Below are 19,924 nucleotides of genomic sequence, written 5' to 3' on the forward strand. Positions count from 1 at the left end.
TGTCTGTGTCTGTGTGTGTCTGTGTGTGTGTGTGTGTCTGTGTGTCTGTGTGTGTGTCTCTGTGTGTGTGTGTGTGTCTGTGTCTGTGTGTGTGCGTGTGCGTGCGTGTGCGTGTCTGTGTCTGTGTGTGTGTCTGTGTGTCTGTGTGTGTGTGTCTGTGTGTGTGTGTGTGTGTCTGTGTGTGTGTCTGTGTCTGTGTGTGTGTCTGTCTGTCTGTCTGTGTGTGTGTCTGTGTGTCTGTGTGGGTGTCTGTGGGTGTCTGTGTGTCTGTGTGTGTGTGTCTGTGTCTGTGTGTCTGTGTATGTGTATGTGTCTGTGTGTGTGTCTGTGTGTGTGTGTCTGTGTCTGTGTGTCTGTGTGTGTGTCTGTGTATGTGTATGTGTCTGTGTATCTGTCTGTGTGTGTGTCTGTGTGTGTGTGCCTGTGTGTGTGTGTGTGTGTATGTGTGTATCTGTGTGTGTGAGTCTGTGTGTGTGTGGGTGTCTGTGGGTGTCTGTGTGTCTGTGTCTGTGTGTGTGTCTGTGTGTGTGTGTGTGTGTGTGTGTGTATCTGTGTGCCTGTCTGTGTGTGTCTGTGTGTGTCTGTGTGGCGGGGGGGGGGGAATAAAAAATAAAAATGAAGCAAAAATTTAAATATTGGATTTAGAAAGGGGTAAAGATAAGCATCTTCTTTAGTCTTTAATACAACCATTAACACACCCTTTGCCCTGTGTCCATGGCATATTTGCCAATCTCTTAGAACCATAGAACACTACAGCACAGAAAACAGGCCATTCGACTCTTCTAGTCTGTGCCGAAATATTATTCCGCTAGTCCCATTGACCTGCATCCAGTCCATAACCCTCCAGACCTCTCCCATTCATGTATCTATCCAATTTATTCTTAAAACTTAAGAGTGAGCCCGCATTTACCACGTCAGATGGTAGCTCGTTCCACACTCTCACCACTCTCTAAGTGAAGAAGTTCCCCCTAATGTTCCCCCTAAACCTTTCCCCTTTCACCCTAAAGCCATGTCCTCTCGTGTTTATCTCTCCTAATCTAAGTGGAAAGAGCCTACTCGCATTTACTCTGTCTATACCCCTCACAATTTTGTAAACTTCTATCAAATCTCCCCTCATCCTTCTACGCTCCAAGGAATAAAGTCCTAACCTGTTTAATCTTTCCCTGTAACTCAACTCCTTAAGACCTGGCAACATCCTAGTAAATCTTCTCTGCACTCTCTCAATCTTACTGATATCCTTCCTGTAGTTAGGCGACCAGAACTACACACAATACTCCAAAGTTGGCCTCACCAATGTCTTATACAACCTCACCATAACATCCCAACTCCTATACTCAATACTTTGATTTATGAAGGCCAGTATGCCAAAAGCTTTCTTTACAACCCTGGCTACCTGTCACGCCACTTTCAGGATATTATGTATCTGAACTCCCAGATCCCTTTGTTCCTCCACACTCCTCAGTGCCCTACCATTTACTGTGTATGTCCTACCTTGGTTTGTCCTTCCAAAGTGCAACACCTCACACTTTTCTGCATTAAATTCCATCTGCCATTTTCTGGCCCATTTTTCCAGTTGGTCCAGATCCCTCTGCAAGCTTTGAAAGCCTTCCTCGCTGTCCACAACGCCTCCAATCTTAGTGTCATCAGCAAACTTGCTGATCCAATTCACCACATTATCATCCAAATCATTGATATAGACAACAAACAACAATGGTCCCAGCACAGATCCCTGAGGCACACCACTAGTCACAGACCTCCAGTCTGAGAAGCAATCATCCACTACCACTCTCTGTCTTCTCCCACACAGCCAATTTCAAATCCAGTTTACAACCTCTCCATGGATACCAAGTGTCTGAACCTTCGGAACTAACCTCCCATGTGGGACCTTGTCAAAGGCCTTACTAAAGTCCATGTAGACAACATCCACAGCCTTTCCTTCATCTACTTTCTTAGTAACCTCCTTGAAAAACTCTACAAGGTTCGTTAAACACGACCTATCACGCACAAAGCCATGCTGACTATCCTTAATCAGCTCTTGGCTGTCCAAATAATTGTATATCCGATCTCTCAGAACACCTTCCAATAATTTACCTACTACTGACGTCAGGCTCACTGGCCTGTAATTACCTGTTTATTTTTGGAGCCTTTTTTAAACAACGGAACAACATGAGCTACCCTCCAATCCTCTGGCACCTCACCCGTGGCTAAGGACATTTTAAATATTTCTACCAGGGCCCCTGCAATTTCTACACTAGTCCCCCTCCAGGTCCGAGGGAATATCATGTCAGGCCCGGGGGATTTATCTACCTTTATTCGCTGTAAGGCAGCAAGCACCTCCTCCTCTTTAATCTCTATATGTTCCATGACACTACTGCTTGTTTCCCTTCCTTCCTTATACACTGTGCCAGTTTCCTGAGTAAATACTGATGCAAAAAAACTGTTTAAGATCTCCCCCATCTCGTGAGGCTCCACACATAGACGACCACTCTGATCTTCAAGGGGACCAATTGTGTCCCTTACTATCCTTTTACTCTTAATATACTTGTAGAAACCCTTCGGGTTTACCTTCACATTATCTGCCAAAGCAACCTCATGTCTTCTTTTTGCCGTCCTGATTTCCTTCTTTAATATTTTCCTACATTTTCTATACTCTACAAGTACCTCATTTGCTCCTTGTTGCCTATACCTGCTATACACCTCTCTCTTCTTCTTAACCAGATCGCCAATATCCCCTGAGCTCCCACCTACCCCGACCTTCTATTTTGCTCCACCCCCTCTTAAGCAGTATAAAATCCATCACATTTCTACTTCTCTTTAGCTCTGAAGAAGAGTCATGCAGACTCGAAACGTTAACTCTGTTTCGCTTTCCACAGCTGCCAGCCCTGGGGTATTTCCGGAATTTTCAGTTTTAATTTCAGATGTCCAGCATCTGCAGTATTTTGCTTTTATCTTAGCTTTGTTTCCACGTTGTGATTTATCTGTAATTCCTGCACTTGGCTATCAGCTCAACTAATATGCAGCATTCTCACTTCTAGCACACCAGGACTTAAGATGACACATCCAGTCTTTAATTATCTCACTGCAATTTGTGAGATAACGCAGTGTGTGGAACAGCCAGCATTTAGCTACATAAAATGCACTGCTTTGAAGTACAGATACTGTTAAGACCTCGGGGATATTTCTTGAAAGAAATGTTAAGAAACACAAGTCTTTCTTTTCATTTTTGAAGTGGTTGATCAACAAAGAAACAAAATGGACAATATTAAAAAGGGTCCACATGCTCAAGTACCCCTGTTGCCCTGACAAAGAAAGTGATCTCAGGGAATGTTCAAACAGTAAAATCTAAAACAAAAAATCCACACACAAGTTTCATGCAATGCAAGAGTCTGACAAAGACCAAAACCATTTTAAAAGATTACACTGTATTCAAAACAGCAGCACAGAATGTCTCAAATACTTTAAAAAAAAATAACCTTCAGAATTATACCACCAATGATCTTTACATAAATTGAAATTCATAGAAAGGGCATAATTGCTCCGGAGAGAGTACAGGGGAGATTTACAAGAATGCTGCCAGGGCTTGAAAATTGCAGCTATGAAGAAAGATTGGATAGGCTGGGGTTATTTTCCTTAGAACAGAGGAGGCTGAGGGGTGACCTAATTGAGGTGCACAAAATTATGAGGGGCCTAGAGAGGGTAGACAGGGAAGACCCGTTTCCCTTAACGGAGGGGTCAATTACCAGGGAGCATAGATTTAAGGTGATTGGTAGAAGGGTCAGAGGGGACAGGAGGAAAAACTTCTTCACCCAGAGGGTGCTGGGTGTCTGGAATTCACTGCCTAAGTTGGTGGTTGAGGCTGAAATGCTCAGCTCATTTAAAAAGGCACCTGGATCTGCACCTGAAGTGCTGTAAATTGTAAGGCTACAGACCAGGTGCTGGAAAGTGGGATTAAAAATGAGCAGCTAGCTTCTTTTTTCCTCTTTTTATGGCCAGTGCAGACACGATGGGCTGAATGGCCTCTTTCTACGCCATAACTTTTCTATGGTTCTGTTTTATTGAACTTCAGTTTGCGACAAAGTACAAGAAGACAGAAGAACAATTCCTGACCGTTAACAGACTCACCAGTATAACTCAGATCCATAACCAACAAAGGTTTACAAGGTCGGCTAGGCTGGTCCTTCCAAATCACGTCAACAAGGTTTTCTTTGACAGGCACAAGGGTATGCCCTGCACTCCTCAATGCTTTGGACAGGCTTTTCCATTGATCTGAAAGATAAATACACTATGGTCTGGATTTTGACCTTGAAGAAAACTAGTCACAAAGACGTAGCCATCTCCATGGCTCGAGTTTCCCCTTTCCCAACTTTAGTTCAAACCTGGTGCCAAGTTAAGGAGATCTCCAGGCATTGGGCTACAGTGATTTCACCAAGCAGGGTAAGCAACCAATCACACTTAATTATTCTCATAGACAGCAAACCAGAAAGTAAAATGCACTGATTATTCTCCACTTATCATTTTGCTGTGTGTGAAATAATTAATTGGAACACACACTTGAGATCAAAGTAGCAGCTAAAATATCAAACAAACTTTTTTTTTAAAGTACGTGCAATTTATCATACTGGAGAAATTTGACATTCCACAAATAATAGTTACACACGTACATACAAATTAGGAGGAGTAGGCCATTCGGCCCCTTTGAGCCTGTTCCACCATTCAATTAAAGCATGGCTGATCTGATTGTAATCTCCCGCCTACGCCTGATAATGTTTCGCCTCCTTGTTTACCAAGAATCTATCTACATCTGCCTTAAAACATTCAAAGATTCCGCTTCTGCCACCTTTCGAGGATGGGAGTTGGAAAGGCTCACTACCCTCCGAGAAGAAACATTTCTCCTCATCGCTGTTTAAAAATAAGGGGTCTCCCATTTAAGACAGTCACCTCTAGTTCTAGATTCTCCCACAAGAGGAAACATCCTCTCCACATCCACCCTGTCAAAACTCCTCAGGATTTTAAAAGGTTTCACTCGAGTCATCTCTTACTCTTCTAAACTCCTGGGGATACAAGCCTAGCCTGTCCAACCTTTCCTCAAAACAACCCGTCCATTCCTGGTATTAGTCGAGTACACATTCTCTGAACTGCTTCTAATGCATTTACATGCTTCCTTAAATAAGGAGACCAATACTGTACCACAGTACTCCAGATGTGATCTCGCCAGTGTCCTGTAGAACAGAAGCATAACCTCCCAACATTTATATTCAATTCCCCTCACAATAAATTATAACATTCTATTAACTTTCCTAATTACCTGCTGTACCTGCATACTAACCTTTTGTGATTCATGCACTGGGAGACCCAGGTCCCTCTGAATCTCAGAGCTCTGCAATCTCTCAGCATTTAGGTAATATGCTTCTTTCTTATTCTTCTTGCCAAAATGGACAATTCCACGTTTCCCCACATTATACTCCATTTGTCAGATCTTTGCTCACTCACTTAACCGATCTACATCCCTTTGTAGCCTCCTTGTGTCATCTTCACAACTTATTTTCCTACCTATCCTTGTGTCAACAGCAAATTTAGTAATCATTCCTTCGGTCCCTTCATCCAAGTCATTTTTATAAATTGTAAAAAATTGAGGCCCCCACACTGATTCCTGTGACACGCCACTCATTACATCCTGCCAACTAGAAAAAGACCTATTTAAACTTCTCTGTTTCCTGTTGGCTAGCCAATCTTCTATCCATACCCCCTACACCATGAGCTTTTATTTTTCACAATAGTCTTTAATGTTGCAACTTAGCAAATGCCTTCTGGAAATCTAAGTACAGTACATCCACTGATTCCCCTTTATCCACAGCACATGTGACTCCTTCAAAGAACTCCAATAAATTGATTAACATGATTTCCCTTTTACAAAAGCACATTGACTCTGCCTGGCCACCTTGAATTTCTCTAAGTGCCCTGCCACAACATCTTTAATAACAGCTTCTAACATTGTCCCTATGACAGATGTTACGCTAACTGGCCTGTAGTTTCCTGCTTTCTGTCTCCCTCCTTTTTGAATAAAGGAGTTACATTTGCTATTTTCCAATCTAATGGAACCTTCACCAAATCTATGGAATTTTGAAAAATTAAAACCAATGCATCAATATCTCACTAACCACTTCTTTCAAGACCGTAGGATGAAGTCCATCAGGACCCAGGCATGAGTCAACCCGTAGCTCCAACCATTTGCTCAATACCACTTTCTCTGGTGATTGCAATTTTCCTGAGTTCCTCCCTCCCTTCCAATTCCTGATTTACAGCTATTTCTGGGATGTTACCTGTATCCTCTATAGTGAAGGCAGATGCAAAAATATCTGTCCAATTCATCTACCACATCTTTATTTTCCATTATCAATTCCCAGACTCGCTTTCCATAGGATCAATACTCACTTCATTAACTCGTTTACTATTTAAATGTCTATAGAAACCCTTACTGGTTTTATATTTCCAGTTAGCTTTCTCTCGTACTCTTGCCCTCATTAATCTTTTAGTTTTTCTTTGCAGTCCTTCATATTCTGTCCAGTTTTCTGACCTGCCACCCATCCTTGTGCAATTATATGTTTTTTCTCTTTGTCTGATATCATCTTTAGCTTTTTTAGTTAACCACAGATGGTGGATCCACCTGCTGTGGATAGAAGGGGGAATTAATTTAAACAGCCATGATTTCTACTCTCACTACACGTCCGTAAACAGAAAGGTGTTTTTGATTTCTGATTTCACCCGTTGTAAATGGTGGCATAGTTTCTCCAACCCTTTAGTTCGGAATGATCCAATCCTCTATTAATAACCCCATAGCAAACTTGAAATAAGGTAAAATAAGAGGGTTGGCTTACGCACACATAAAACACAGCAAGGGGTTCTGCAACGTCCACCCCTTTTTGCACTCATACAATAAAAGAGGGATAAGGGAAGAAAAAGGGTATGGGGAAGGACCACAAAAAAAAATAAGAGTTATGGTTTCATCTGTCCAGAATCAAAAGTTCAATGGTGTATTCCTTCAGAGGTTAGCAGGCTGAAACTGTTGCACGGTGGTCCGTCTTTTCAGAAGTGAGGACTTCTCCAATGAAAGAGGGCACATAGAGATGAATGAGTCTTATTGGTACAGATACAGGAGTTTCAATGTTCCAGGAGTTCACAGTGTAGATTAGGGCCAGGCAATGTACCTGGACAGAGCTCTTCCTGCTGCTACCTGTTAGGTGGTAAAATGGTGGACTGCCTGGGTTCAGTTCCATACTACAGGTTCTGGCAGCTTGGAGGAGGTCATGCGACATACCTCCCACCACTTCTTCTGGGTTTTGAACAAAGGGTGTATTTTTCCAGGTCTGGAATCCTGAGGAGAAATTTCTTCACCCAGAGAGTGGTGAGCCTGTGGAATTCGTTACCACAGAAAGTAGTTGAGACCAAAACATTGTATGTTTTCAAGGAAGAGTTAGATATAGCTCTTGGGGCGAAAGGGATCAAAGGATATGGGGAGAAAGCAGGAGCAGGCTATTGAGTTGGATGATCAGCCATGATCATAATGAATGGCAGAGCAGGATCGAAGGGCCGAATGTCCTACTCCTGCTCCTAGTTTCTAAGTTGAGTGTTTTAACAGAGGAGTCAGGGTCACTTTTGATTTGGCCACAGCTCTGCCTTAGGAATATAAAAGGTGTTGGTGCATTTCTTTGGAATTTGATTTCCGGCAGTCACAGGGGGCATTAGCACCTCTTTAAAGTTCTGAGGTCCCTGCTGATTTCTGAAGGCTAGAAATTCCTCAGGTATGAGTCATGGATAGTCAGGCATGTCAGGGTAAGGCTTTTGTCCATTTTTAGAATTAAAATAATTTTATAAAAATAGATAGGTTTACATAAGTATATATTTTCCTTAGTCTTCTGGATGGGACACACCCCTGGAATTTTTTTCTCGTTGGAATTTATCCATTATGAGTATTCTGAAATATTCCTTTAAATGCCTGCCATTGCATCTCTATTGACCTATACCTTAACCTCATTTGCTGGTTCACAGTTCACTTTAGTTCTGCTTTCATGCCCTCATAATTGCCCTTATTTAAGTTTAAAATACTAGTCTTGGGCCTACTCTTCCCTCCTTCAAACTTAATGTAAAGTCCAATCATATTATAATCACTGCTACCTGGGGGCATCTTCACTATGAGATTATTAATTAATCCTGTCTCATTGCACAATACCAGGTCTAGTATAGCCTCCTCTCTGGTTGGTGCCAGAATGTGCTGTTCTAAGAAACTATCCCTAACACACCATGAACTCATCTAGCCTACCTTTTCCCATCTGATTTATCCAGTCTATATGTAGATAACAATGATTATGATGATTTTTGCCATTCTTTTCCGAAAAGCTTCCAATATTTTTTCTGTTATACTCTGCGCTATCATGTGGTTACCAATAGGGGGCCTGCACACCACTCCACAAATGACTTCTTGCCTTTATCATTTCTCATCTCTACCCAAACTGTCTCTACTTCCTGGTTTCCTGAACTTAGGTCATCCCTCTCTCTTGTGCTAATACTATCATTAATTAACAGAGCCACCCCTTCACCTTTTCCTAGCTTCCTGTCCTTCGTAAATGCATCCTTCAATACTCAGGTCCCAATCTATGTCATCCCGCAGCCATGTCTCTGTAATGGCTATCAGATCGCACTTATTTATTTCTATTTGCGCTCTCAGTTCATCTGTTTTGTTACAAATGCTACATTCAGATACAGAGCCCTTAGCTTTGTCCTTTTATTATTTTTGTAACCTCTAGCCTTACCTGGTGTGTTCTTAGCTTTGTACTCTCTATCCCTTCCTGTCACTGTCTGTTTATCATTTCCAGTATTAATATCTTTCTCTCTCGTCTTGTCTCTACTCTTTGATTTGCCACACCTTGCCAAATTTGATCCCTTGTCCCCACTGTTTAGCACAAAACCCTCTCTACTTTCCCAAGTTATGTAGCTTGCTAGAACACCGGTCCCAGCACGGTTCAGGTGTAGATCGTCCCAACGGTACACATCCCACTTTGCCCAATACTGGTGCCAGTACCCCATGAATTGGAACCTACTTCTCCCACACCAGTCTTTGAGCCACACATTCATTTCTCTAATTTTAATTGCCCTATGCCAATTTGCACATGGCTCTGCTACTTAATTTGGTGCCTAGTTCCTCACTATAAAGAACCTCTTTCCTAGTTCTGCTTATGTCCTTGGTACCTACATGGATGACGACAACTGGATCCTCCCCATCCCAAGTTCCTCTCCAGGCCTGAGCAGATGTCCAAAGCTCTGACACCTCTAGGCAATACAGCATCTCACTCTCTGCTGCAGAGAACAGCATCAATTCCTCTCACTATACTGTCCCCTACCACTGCTACATTCTTTTTTGTTCCCTACACTTGAATGGCTTCCTGTACCGTGGTGCCAGGGTTCGTCAGCTCATCCATCCTGCAGCCCCACTCTCATCCAAACAACTGAAAGAACATCAAGCCTGTTGGACAAAAGCATAGCCTGAGACTCCTGCCCTCTGGGTCTTCTTACCTGCCTCACTCGCAATCACACTCTCCTATCCAATGACCACTGACCAAATCAGAAGACCCTGCCCTAAGAGGCTGTGACTGCCTCCTGGTACAAAGTATCCAGGTAACTTTCCCCCTCCCTGACGCAACACAGCGTCTGTAGCTCAGCCCTCAACTCTGGTTCCGAGCCGAAGTTTCTCGAGCCACAAACACTTACTGCAGATGTGCTCGCCCTGGATCACACTGGCATCCAGGAGCTCCCACATGCTGCAGCTGTAACACATCACCTGTCCTGCTACCCTTAATATGTCTTCATTAACTATCTAAATTATTTTATTCAATCATTTTCTTTTTTTATATACTTTATTAACCTTACCACTAGTTTGTATTCCTTTCAAACCTTAGGAATAAAACAGACCCTAACTACTTACCAGATACTCACCAAACAGCTAGCTTCTACCCTGCAGTAGAGCAAGAACCAATTCCTACAGGGTGAAAAAGTTAGAAAAAGCGAAGGAGCATCTGCTTCCCCTCCTCTCCTCACTCCTTAATCACCCAACTCAAGCACTCTGTTCAAAGTTGCACACTGTGTTAAGTCACACGGAAATGCCTGTTTATATTTATTTAGGTGGCGTAGTGGTATTGTCACCGGACTGGTAATCCAGAGACCCAGGGTTCGAATCTCACCATGGCAGATGGTGGAATTTGAATTCAATATATTAAACAAATCTGGAATTTAAAGTCTAATGATGACCATGAAACCATTGTCAATTGTTCTCACTAATATCCTCTAGGGAAGGAAATCTGCTGTCCTCACCTGGGCTGTGACTCCAGGTCCTCAGTAATTAAATGCCCTCTGAAATGGCCTAGCAAGCCACTCAGTTCTATCAAACCGCTAAAAGTCAATGCGGACCAGCCAGTATTGACCTAGGCACCAGAAACGACAATGGCAGACCCAGTCCTGTCCTCCAAGTGTTGAAGCACCCAAGGTGGCAAGGGCGCAGAATGTACTCTGGGTGGGGGACTTCAATGCCCATCACCAAAAGTGGCTCGGTAGCCAAGTCCTAAAGGACACAGCATCTGTGGCAGGTGGTGAGGGAACCAACAAGAGGGAAAAACATCCTCACCAACCTGCCTGCCGCAGATGCATCTGTCCATGACAGTATTGGTAGGAGTGACCACCACACAGTCCTTATGGAGATGAAGTCCCAGCTTCATATTGCGGATACCCTCTATTGTGTTGTGTGGCACTACCATCATGCTAAAATAGATTTCGAACAGACCTAGCAACTCGAGAGTGGGCATACATGAGACGCTGTGGATCATCAGCAGCATCAGAATTGCAATCGACCACAATCTGTAACCTCATGGCCTGGCACTCTACCATTACCAATGACACAGGGACTTGAACAAGACCCTGGTTCAATGAAGAGTGCAGGAGGGTATGCCAGGAGCAGCACCTGGCATACCTAAAAATGAGGTGCCAACCTGGTAAAGCTACAGCACACGAGTACTTGCGTACAAAACAGCATAAGCATCAAGTGATAGACAAAGCTAAGCTCTAAGCTAAGAATTAAGCTCTGCAGTCCTGCCACATCCAGTCACGAACGGTGGTGGACAATTAAACAACTCTCTGGAGGCAGCAGATCCATAAATATCCCCATCCTCATTGATGGAGGAGCTCAGCGCTAAAGATAAGGCTGAAGCATTATCCACCTCGGCCTCCTCCAGAAATCCCCACCATCACAGATGCCAGTCTTCAGCCAATTCAATTCACTTCACATGATATTAAGAAACAGCTGAAGGCACTGGATACTGCAAAGGCTATGGGCCCTGACAATATTCCAGCAATAGTACTGAAGACTTGTGCTCCAGAACTTGCTGTGCCCCTAGCCAAGCTGCTCCAGTACAGCTACAACACTGGCATCTACCCAGCTATATGGAAAATTGCCCAGGTATGACCTGTACACAAAAAGGTCAAATCCAACCAGGCCAATTACCACCCCACCAGTTTTCTCTCAATCATCAGTCAAGTGATGGAAGGGGTCATCAACAGTGTTATCAAGTGGCACTTGCTTATCAATAACCTGCTCACTGGTGCTCAGTTTGGGTTCCACCAGGGTCACTCAATTTCCGACCTCATTACAGGCTTGGTTCAAACATGGACAAAAGATCTGAACTCTGGAGGTGAGGTGAGAATGCCTGCCCTTGACATTAAGGCAGCATTTAACAGAGTGTGGCATGAAGGAGCCCTAGTAAAATTGAAGTAAATGGGAATCAAGGGAAAACTCTCCGCTGGTTGGAGTCATACCTAGCAGAAAGGAAGATGGTTGTGAAGATGGTTGTGATTGTGGAAGTCAATCATCTCAGTTCCAGGATATCACTGCAGGAGCTCCTCAGGGTAGTGTCCTAGGCCCAACCATCTTCAGCTGCTTCATCAATGATCTTCCTTCCATAAGGTCAGAAATGGGGATGTTCGCTGATGATTGCACAATGTTCAACATCATTCACAAATCCTCAGATACTGAAGGAGTCCATGTCTAAATGCAGCAAGACCTGGACAATATCCAGGCTTGGGGTGACAAGTGGCAAGTAACATTCATGCCTCAAGTGCCAGGCAATGACCATCTTCACTAAGAGAGAATCTGAACATTGCCCCTTGACGTTCAATGGTATTATCATCACTGAATCCCCCATTATCAACATCCTGGGGATTACCATTGACCAGAAACTGAACTGGACTAGCCATATAAATACTGTGACTACGAGAGCAGGTCAGAGGCTAGGAATCCTTCAGCGAGTAACTCACCTCCTGACTCCCCAAAGCCTGTCCACCAATTACAAGGAACAAGTCAGGAGTGTGATGGAGTATTCTCCACTTGCTTGGATGAGTGCAGTTCCAACAACAATCAAGAAGCTTGACACCGTCCAGGACAAAGCAGCCCGCTTGATTGTCACCCCTTCCACAAACATTCACCCCCTTCACCACCGACGAACAGTGGCAGCAGTGTGTACTATCTACAACATGCACTGCAGCAACTCACCAAGGCTCCTTAGGCAGCACCTCCCAAACCCACAGCCGCTACCATCTAGAAGGACCAGGGCAGCAGACACATGGGAACACCACCACCTGCAAATTCCCCTCCAAGTCACTCACCATCCTGACTTGGAAATATATCGCCGTTTCTTCACTGTCGCTGGGTCAAAATCCTGGAATTCCCTTCCTAACAGCACTGTGGATGTACCTACCACAGGGTCTGCAGTGGTTCAAGAAGGCAGCTGACCACTGCCTTCTCAAAAGCAATAAGGATGGGCAATAAACGCTGGCCTAGCCAGCGATGCCCACATTCTGTAATTGAATAAAAAAAATGATATCCCTCTCAAACTAAGGAGTTGGCTGACCTCAGTTACAGAAAACTGATTTAAGCTGCTTTCCTTAAATTAGCTAACTTCAGCTGCTCTTCTAGTAGAGCCCTGAAACCCTGCTTAAGACTGGGAAATTTAGAATTTAGGCTGCAAATTTCAGTTAATGCAAAATACAAACAAAAGTTTGTTTTTTCACAAAGAGATTAGCACTTCCTTACTCACCCAAGCTGCCAGTAATCAATGTTAGCTCAAAAGGAAATGTCTGTTTCTATATCCTTCTCAGACTAAGGGGTTAGATGACCCCAGTTACAGAGCTGACCCCAGTTACAGAAGCTTACACTGCTTTCCTTCGCAAACTTCAGGCGCTCTTCTAGCAGAGCCCTGGAACCCTGCTTAAGGCTGGGAAATTGAGAATTTAGGCAGTAAGTTTCAGTTAATGCTAAATACAAACAAAATTAGGTTTTTTAATGAAGAGATCAGCACTCCCTTAGTCACCCAAGCTGCCAACAATCAATGCTTTTAAGGGCCCAAGGAGATTTTCAGCAGTAATTGTGAACTTAGTACACCGTTAAAACCCAGTTATACCTCATTCAGCAAGGGTAACTTTTTCAAGTGTTTTTACAGAAAAGCTAATAGCAGTAAAAGGTAAGCTCTGCTCAATTCAGTGATTTCTAATCGACTGCAGTCTGTAAAGACTTCAACGGTGCCCCCTAAGAAATGTAAAATTAGGAATTGCAATTTTTTGGATTTAACTAGGCATGTGAAGATTCCAGAGATTAGTGCAAGTTTCAGAGGGCTAATGATGGAGAACACACCAACAGTTCCATCATCATTACAAAATCTGAGCCATGTATGTGCCATGCACACAGAAAAGTAAAAGATGCATTGTGATGCCTCCATTCCTATACCCAGCTTAGTTTTAAACTTTACTAGCATGTTAAACAAAGCCATTGAAAAAACAATAGTTTAAACTTTAAGGGCCAGTGGTTTTTGTCAACTACGTGTCATTAAAATTATCTTATCAAAACTATTACTTTTAATTAAACTAGCAGATCCCATGCATAAAAGTAAGCATTTTCTACACAAGTTCTTGCCTAAAGCATTACCAGGAAAAAAAAAATATTTATTCAAGTGTTGCATTGCGCTTAAAAATTGAAAAATAGTTTAAAAGTTTATTTTTTAAACTTCTCAAGGCTTCTCAGAAACAAGAGGTTGCCAAACCTCTCTTTTTAAATTTTAAATGTTATAAAACTTTACACACAATGGAACAAAAAAATAATGTGTGGAATGAAGAAATATTACCACAGTAGATAAATTCCACTTACCAGATGCCAGAACAAATGGATCCACACCAACCTTTGACCCTTCAGGGAGTACCTGCGTTAGCCAATCTTCCTGACTGGGCGTGGTCTTCAGACCTACAACACAAAAGGGAATAAATTCAGAAATAAAGGCATTCATCAACTGTTGGCGCAGATATCCCACTTCAGAATAGTAGGCAGGTGTCAAATAGCTTGAGCGTTACATTGGTTTGTCAACAGAGCACAAACACATATCCTGAAAATGCGGAAACCTGAATGCCAGCATGTGGCAACAAAAATATTGGAAACTTTTCACGGTGAGAATGAGATGTGTGCATAGCCGCAAACACGCTACATAGCAAAATAAAAGCTCTTCTACTGAGTTTCCCAGTATTTTAAGAAAATTACTTAGATAACTGAAACTCATCAACCTAGAACAGGGTAAGAAAAGTAAAACTTTTATACTTCACAGATCATCACCATTCGGCAAGTGTGAGCGGTATCAGGGGAAAGGGCAGGGGTGTGGGCTTAATTTCAAAGAGCCGGCATTGGCACAATGGGCCAAATGTCTTCCTTCTGTGCTGTACCATTCTACGATGTTACCAGTTTGCATATATTCCAGTTTAATGGACGGATGAAAAATGATGCAAAAAAAAAAAGCTTGTTTTGTAGATATCTTTTTAATAAGGATTATAAAATGCTGACGTTTGAAAAACCTTAAATCTGATTTTATCCTGACCCTGCTACACTGTAATTTCTGTTCCGTGACAGTCATGCAGTAACAAATGCCCACACCTAACATCACAGCCACTCACCCAGTTTCATCAGGGTCCAGTTGCTATCCATTTGCTGGGAGGCCTGAATGAAGTAACGACCATCTGTCCACATTGCTGCATGTTCCTCAGTTACAATCGCAGTACCTAAAGGCAACCAAATCACAAGTGCTTAGCACACTGTTTATTACTCACAGTTAAAGCACAAAACACAGCTCTCAGCCACCGGGAGCTGGTATAGGGTCATTACTTGCTCAAGCCATCAGTCTTCTTCCATTGAAATGAATGGACAGGAAATTGTGGACTATCCACACACCATTTCTGGACACGCAAATCCAGCAGGTGGCTTAAGTGGCCTCCTCTCACTACTGAGATGGCCCATGTGCTTTTGGGGGAAAATAACTTATATATTATGTTGGGGTGATGGTCCCTTTAAGCATTACCCTCCTCTGGAAGATGATTTCTTGTAAAAAAGCAACTTGCTCCAGGAACTGATCATGTGACCAAGCTGCCTGGGAGGTAAACAACTGAAAAGCAAAGGGGAATCAAGAAGCTTATTGCAGGGATCATTTCTTTCAAGCAGTTTAGTTTAGAACAAGCTGACTGTCGGGTGCATCTCTTTCTGCAGCATTCAGCTGAAATTCATGTGCTGGCTAGAAGTCTTTATAAACCCTTGAAAACCGAAAGACTCTGTTAACAGTGAGTTGGGCTTCTGGGATAACAAAGCTGAGAAGAGGGAAAGAGTGAGAAGACTCCAGAGTTAAAGAGCATTAGAACTGGGAGAGTTCTGGTCCAAGGTGGTTTAAGGCGCAAGCGGTGCTTGTGCTGAACAGGGAGCCTACAACCGTGGGACAGTTGGAGGAGTTTTGAAGGGAAAACCTTGCTGGAAGTAAGCACAAGGCCCAAAAATCTCAACCCTTATACAAATCTTTGGAACTGTGCTCAGACCAAGTGGTTAACCTTCCAATTTCTGATATATATCTGACTGGAATTTTTTGGATGTAAGTCTCGAGGGAATTCTGAGTTAAGAAGTTCCGTTTAAAGTATAACTAACTATGCTCACTGTATTTCAAATATCTTTACTTTGACTGACTAAAGATATAGTGTAGTTATTAGTATTCGTTGATTTTTGTGTAGCAAAATTCTTTGGTTTTAACAGTGAACTTTGTCGCTTCATTCGATCGCTTCGTTCTACAAGTAAATACCTGGGTTTCTGGATTTCAAAAAAAATAATAAAAACTTTACTGGTCTCTTCCAAGATCATAACACTCTAGATTTTTATTTTTATACTTAATCCAGATTAGCCATGGAGATGCTGCTGAGTAAATAGTGAGGGAAGAAAGACACAATGGGAATAACATTCTTCACTTAACTGCTTAACTCAAGAGTTAAACGTAAATATATCATGCTTTATTTCTAATCCATAATGAAACACCACTGCTGCCTCCCACCAACATGCACACTTGTAGCACACATACATATGTGCACAAACACAGATGCACACACTTATATCAACACCCTCAATTTTCTACTGCTACGCCAATCTTCAGTTTACCTAGAAAATTGATCTATTTCATGAGTCTTATCCTTCCTTACTAACCTACCGAAGAATATTTTCGAGAGAAGGGTGAGGCCATGAAGGGATTTGAACACATGTGTGAGGTTTTAAAATCTAAGCCATTGCTAGTCAATGCTAGTCAGCAAGCACATGGGCGATGCAAGAACGGGAGCTAATGCGGGTTAGGATACTGGCAGAGTTTTAGATTAAAACTAAAATGGTGGAAAATGGGAGGCTGTCTGGAAGAGGTAACAAAGACATGGATAAAGGTTTGAACAGTGGATAGGCTGAGGCAGAAGCAGACATTACAGCACACAGTAGTTTCCATTTGGAGGGGGTGGTGTGTGAAAAATATGCAAATGTTCACTGTAATTACATGCAACTGGGTACTGATCCAAATGAAGGTGCATATTTGTACTAAATGTTCAAATTACTTATACATTTAAAGAAGGCAGCTGTTACAGTAATCTATTCAACACATTTTATGGGTATTGTGTGCATTCTTCCATACCTACGTTTTCCCTTTATTACCACTGACCTGCAGAGCCATCAAAGCCTGAAAGAAACTCACGTCTACAGTCACATGGAGCAATGTATTCACTCTGAAAAGCACAAAAGCTCTTTAAATTAGGCACAGAATCCAAGGCACACCATTAGACAATGCAGATGAACTACTTCAGATTAATTAGCAAAGCAGATGGCTCTGTGAGCGGGGAAGCACTGTTATTAGGCCCATTAATGGAAATGTCAGACGCTGCTCATAAGGTCACAAAAGAGCACCTCTGATTATGAGTGTAAACGGACTGGCAGGTGCAAAAAAAAAGATTACATTTATTAACAGCAAGCTGGAACAATGGCGCCAATCAGAAACCACACCAATCTCAAATATGAAATGTCAATTTAATAAGGCACACTGCTGACCAATTAACTAGCTTCCCTTTCAACATTTGCAAGCTGTTTTTCATTCCAATACAACACTCACGGGGTTTATATTAACATATACCTAGCGGTGAAGGAAAAGTATTTTTTATAGGGGGAAAGCAGTCTAGAAACTAGAAAAGAATAGCCGGTCATAATGAGACGTGACACGGCCACACAAAGTCCCTGGCAATTGGGTCCCTGGAAACACGAGTAAAATGTTCATTTCCTCTGCCTGAGTTTCTCAGTTTTGAATCTGGAGATTTAAGAATAGCCAGTCTTAGCACCACTGTCTAACTGGTGGATGAATTCCCAAAACAAAACAGGATTAGTTTGCATTAACAACTTGATAAGTACAAAATAGTGGGCATGTGCATTTAAACTTTGTGTGTGGCCTTAAGGCTCCATAGTATGGGAAGGAAAAACATCCTCACAAACATAATGTTGCTACGATCACAACTCCAAAGTGAACATTATCCGAAGAGGGGTGTTTCCATTGACAAACGTGTTAATTTGGCATTCGCGTCCTTGAAGGATGATTTGTAGGGTAGCATCGCGGTGCCATATACCTTGTAATGAAATTGTGACTTTGAAACCTCGGGTGCTATCCATTATCCACACCTTACAGAACCAGGCAATCTTCTTAAAAGTGAATGCTTTTACTCTTTACGTGTCACCACATGACATGTCTCTCACATTGTGGGGTAAAGAGGAAATGTGAGAAGAATTTTCAGTGTAAGGACATGGCCCAAAGCAATAGCAACACTAGCTGTATTGGGTTTGAGGTCAGTGTTTAGGGTGGAACTCAGCTAATGAAAGGGTTAAAAATTTAACTCAGCTAAGAAAAAACTTTGCCAAGAGCAGAAAGTGACAGAATTATACACACAACACAAAGACCTTCAGAAGGCTTTTACTCGACAGGGCCTGGACACTGTTTACAAGCTCAGGAACGCCAGCAGTCCAAAAAACACATTATTTGGCCCTACAAGAATTCTCAAACAAAGACCCTTAAGAGAAGGATAGACAACGGTTATGTTATTCTTAAGAGCAAAATATTTTCTCCAAATTAGCCTCTGAGGTAAACACCAGAGCAGATTTCTACAGTGAGCACAGAGTTGAGATCTTACAGATCTCCTCTTAGTCGAGACAACGACAAACTCTGCTTTATACTTGGATTGTAAGTATAAACCTACTTTACTATTTGTTTGAATATCCCACATTTATTTTTGGGTGGATTTATATTTTGCATTTATACTTTAGATGGATTAGTTTACCTTGCATTTACACTTTGTAATATTACAACCATTCCTATAATGCAATCCAAGATTTAAGCTTATAATAAAGTATTAAGTAACCATTATATGAAGTTGTAGACTCACTTTCCTCAGGACCCTAATTTCTCTATAACTCATCACTCTGGGATTCTATGCTCTGAGAAAGGTCAACTCATACGAGTTCCTTCTGCTAGAACATACCTAGAAAGTATATTTCCTTCTGAGATATCTTTGTTTAGTCAAAGTACTCCTGGGAGGGGGGTCATTTTATTTTAAGATTAAGTCTATAGCTAACATAGCTGACTAAACTCTGGTAATGATACAAAATCTTTCCTAGTTGAGGATTAAGACTGACAAGTTCGACTGAATGAATTTACCTTGGCAGGGTGGTGGGGGTGTTGGGAGGGGATGTTGGTAGAGGTAGTAGAATCCTAACAACAGGGAAATTAATAAATCGTCCCAACTGTACCTTACAATAGTGAATGACAACACTCACATGGGACATTAGGGTGAAATGAAAAAGGGTGTTGAGAGAAAGCAAAATATAATCAAAAAAACATAAAATATATTCTAAACATACTCCAGATAACACAGAACATAAATCTTGCTCCTGAGTCTTTAATCTTTCATGGAAAAGACTTCAACATGAGATAAATTAAACTAGTAAAACCATTAATGCTACTCTACAAGGCTTCCAACAATCTAATCAAACATCATTAAGGATATATATGGAAAAAACAAGATTGAAGTGTTAATCTATAATTGTAGTGAGAAGATGATTAAGTCCAGGTACCTGATGATTGTCCCCTGATGGCACAATCAGGGCTTGGATTGGTCCGCTCGTGTACTTGGCGCTCTTCATCACCTGCCTCAGCTGCTTCAGCAACTCTGTCGTAGCTTTCGCAGCCATGCTGTTTCCTATAGAAATCAGGCAATCAGCATAGTATCAGCAACGGCAAAAAAAATCACTCCTTACTAATAAACAAGTTTAAACAAAACAAGGCACTGGTTTTCGGAGCGGGGGAGGGGGTGGGGAACAAAAACGGATGAGATATTCCAGATAATCCTCAAAAGACTGATTAGAAATTCTAGAATTCCACATAATAAACCGCAGGATTTGCTTTCCTCGGTCAAAACAGGGCACCAAATACATGAAGGAAATCCAAATTTCCTTAACGCTTCTCTCCGG

General features: G+C 42.1%; 1 protein-coding gene across 2 annotated transcripts in view; it reads right to left on the reverse strand.

Moving 5' to 3' along the window:
- xpnpep1 (X-prolyl aminopeptidase (aminopeptidase P) 1, soluble) overlaps window positions 1-19,924 on the reverse strand; it is a 91,637-nt gene that overhangs the window by 46,149 nt on the left and 25,564 nt on the right. For both annotated transcript variants that reach the window (XM_078565165.1, XM_078565166.1), the window contains 5 exons: window positions 19,529-19,653; window positions 17,082-17,145; window positions 15,028-15,132; window positions 14,237-14,329; window positions 4,123-4,266 (listed from right to left, as the gene is read on the reverse strand). In XM_078565165.1, the coding sequence (XP_078421291.1) occupies window positions 4,123-4,266; window positions 14,237-14,329; window positions 15,028-15,132; window positions 17,082-17,145; window positions 19,529-19,645 (523 nt within the window). In that variant the 5' untranslated portion in view covers window positions 19,646-19,653. The remainder of the gene's footprint in view (window positions 1-4,122; window positions 4,267-14,236; window positions 14,330-15,027; window positions 15,133-17,081; window positions 17,146-19,528; window positions 19,654-19,924) is intronic.

The sequence above is a fragment of the Cetorhinus maximus genome, chromosome 20, assembly GCF_964194155.1.
Source record: "Cetorhinus maximus chromosome 20, sCetMax3.hap1.1, whole genome shotgun sequence".
Lineage (NCBI taxonomy): Eukaryota > Metazoa > Chordata > Chondrichthyes > Lamniformes > Cetorhinidae > Cetorhinus > Cetorhinus maximus.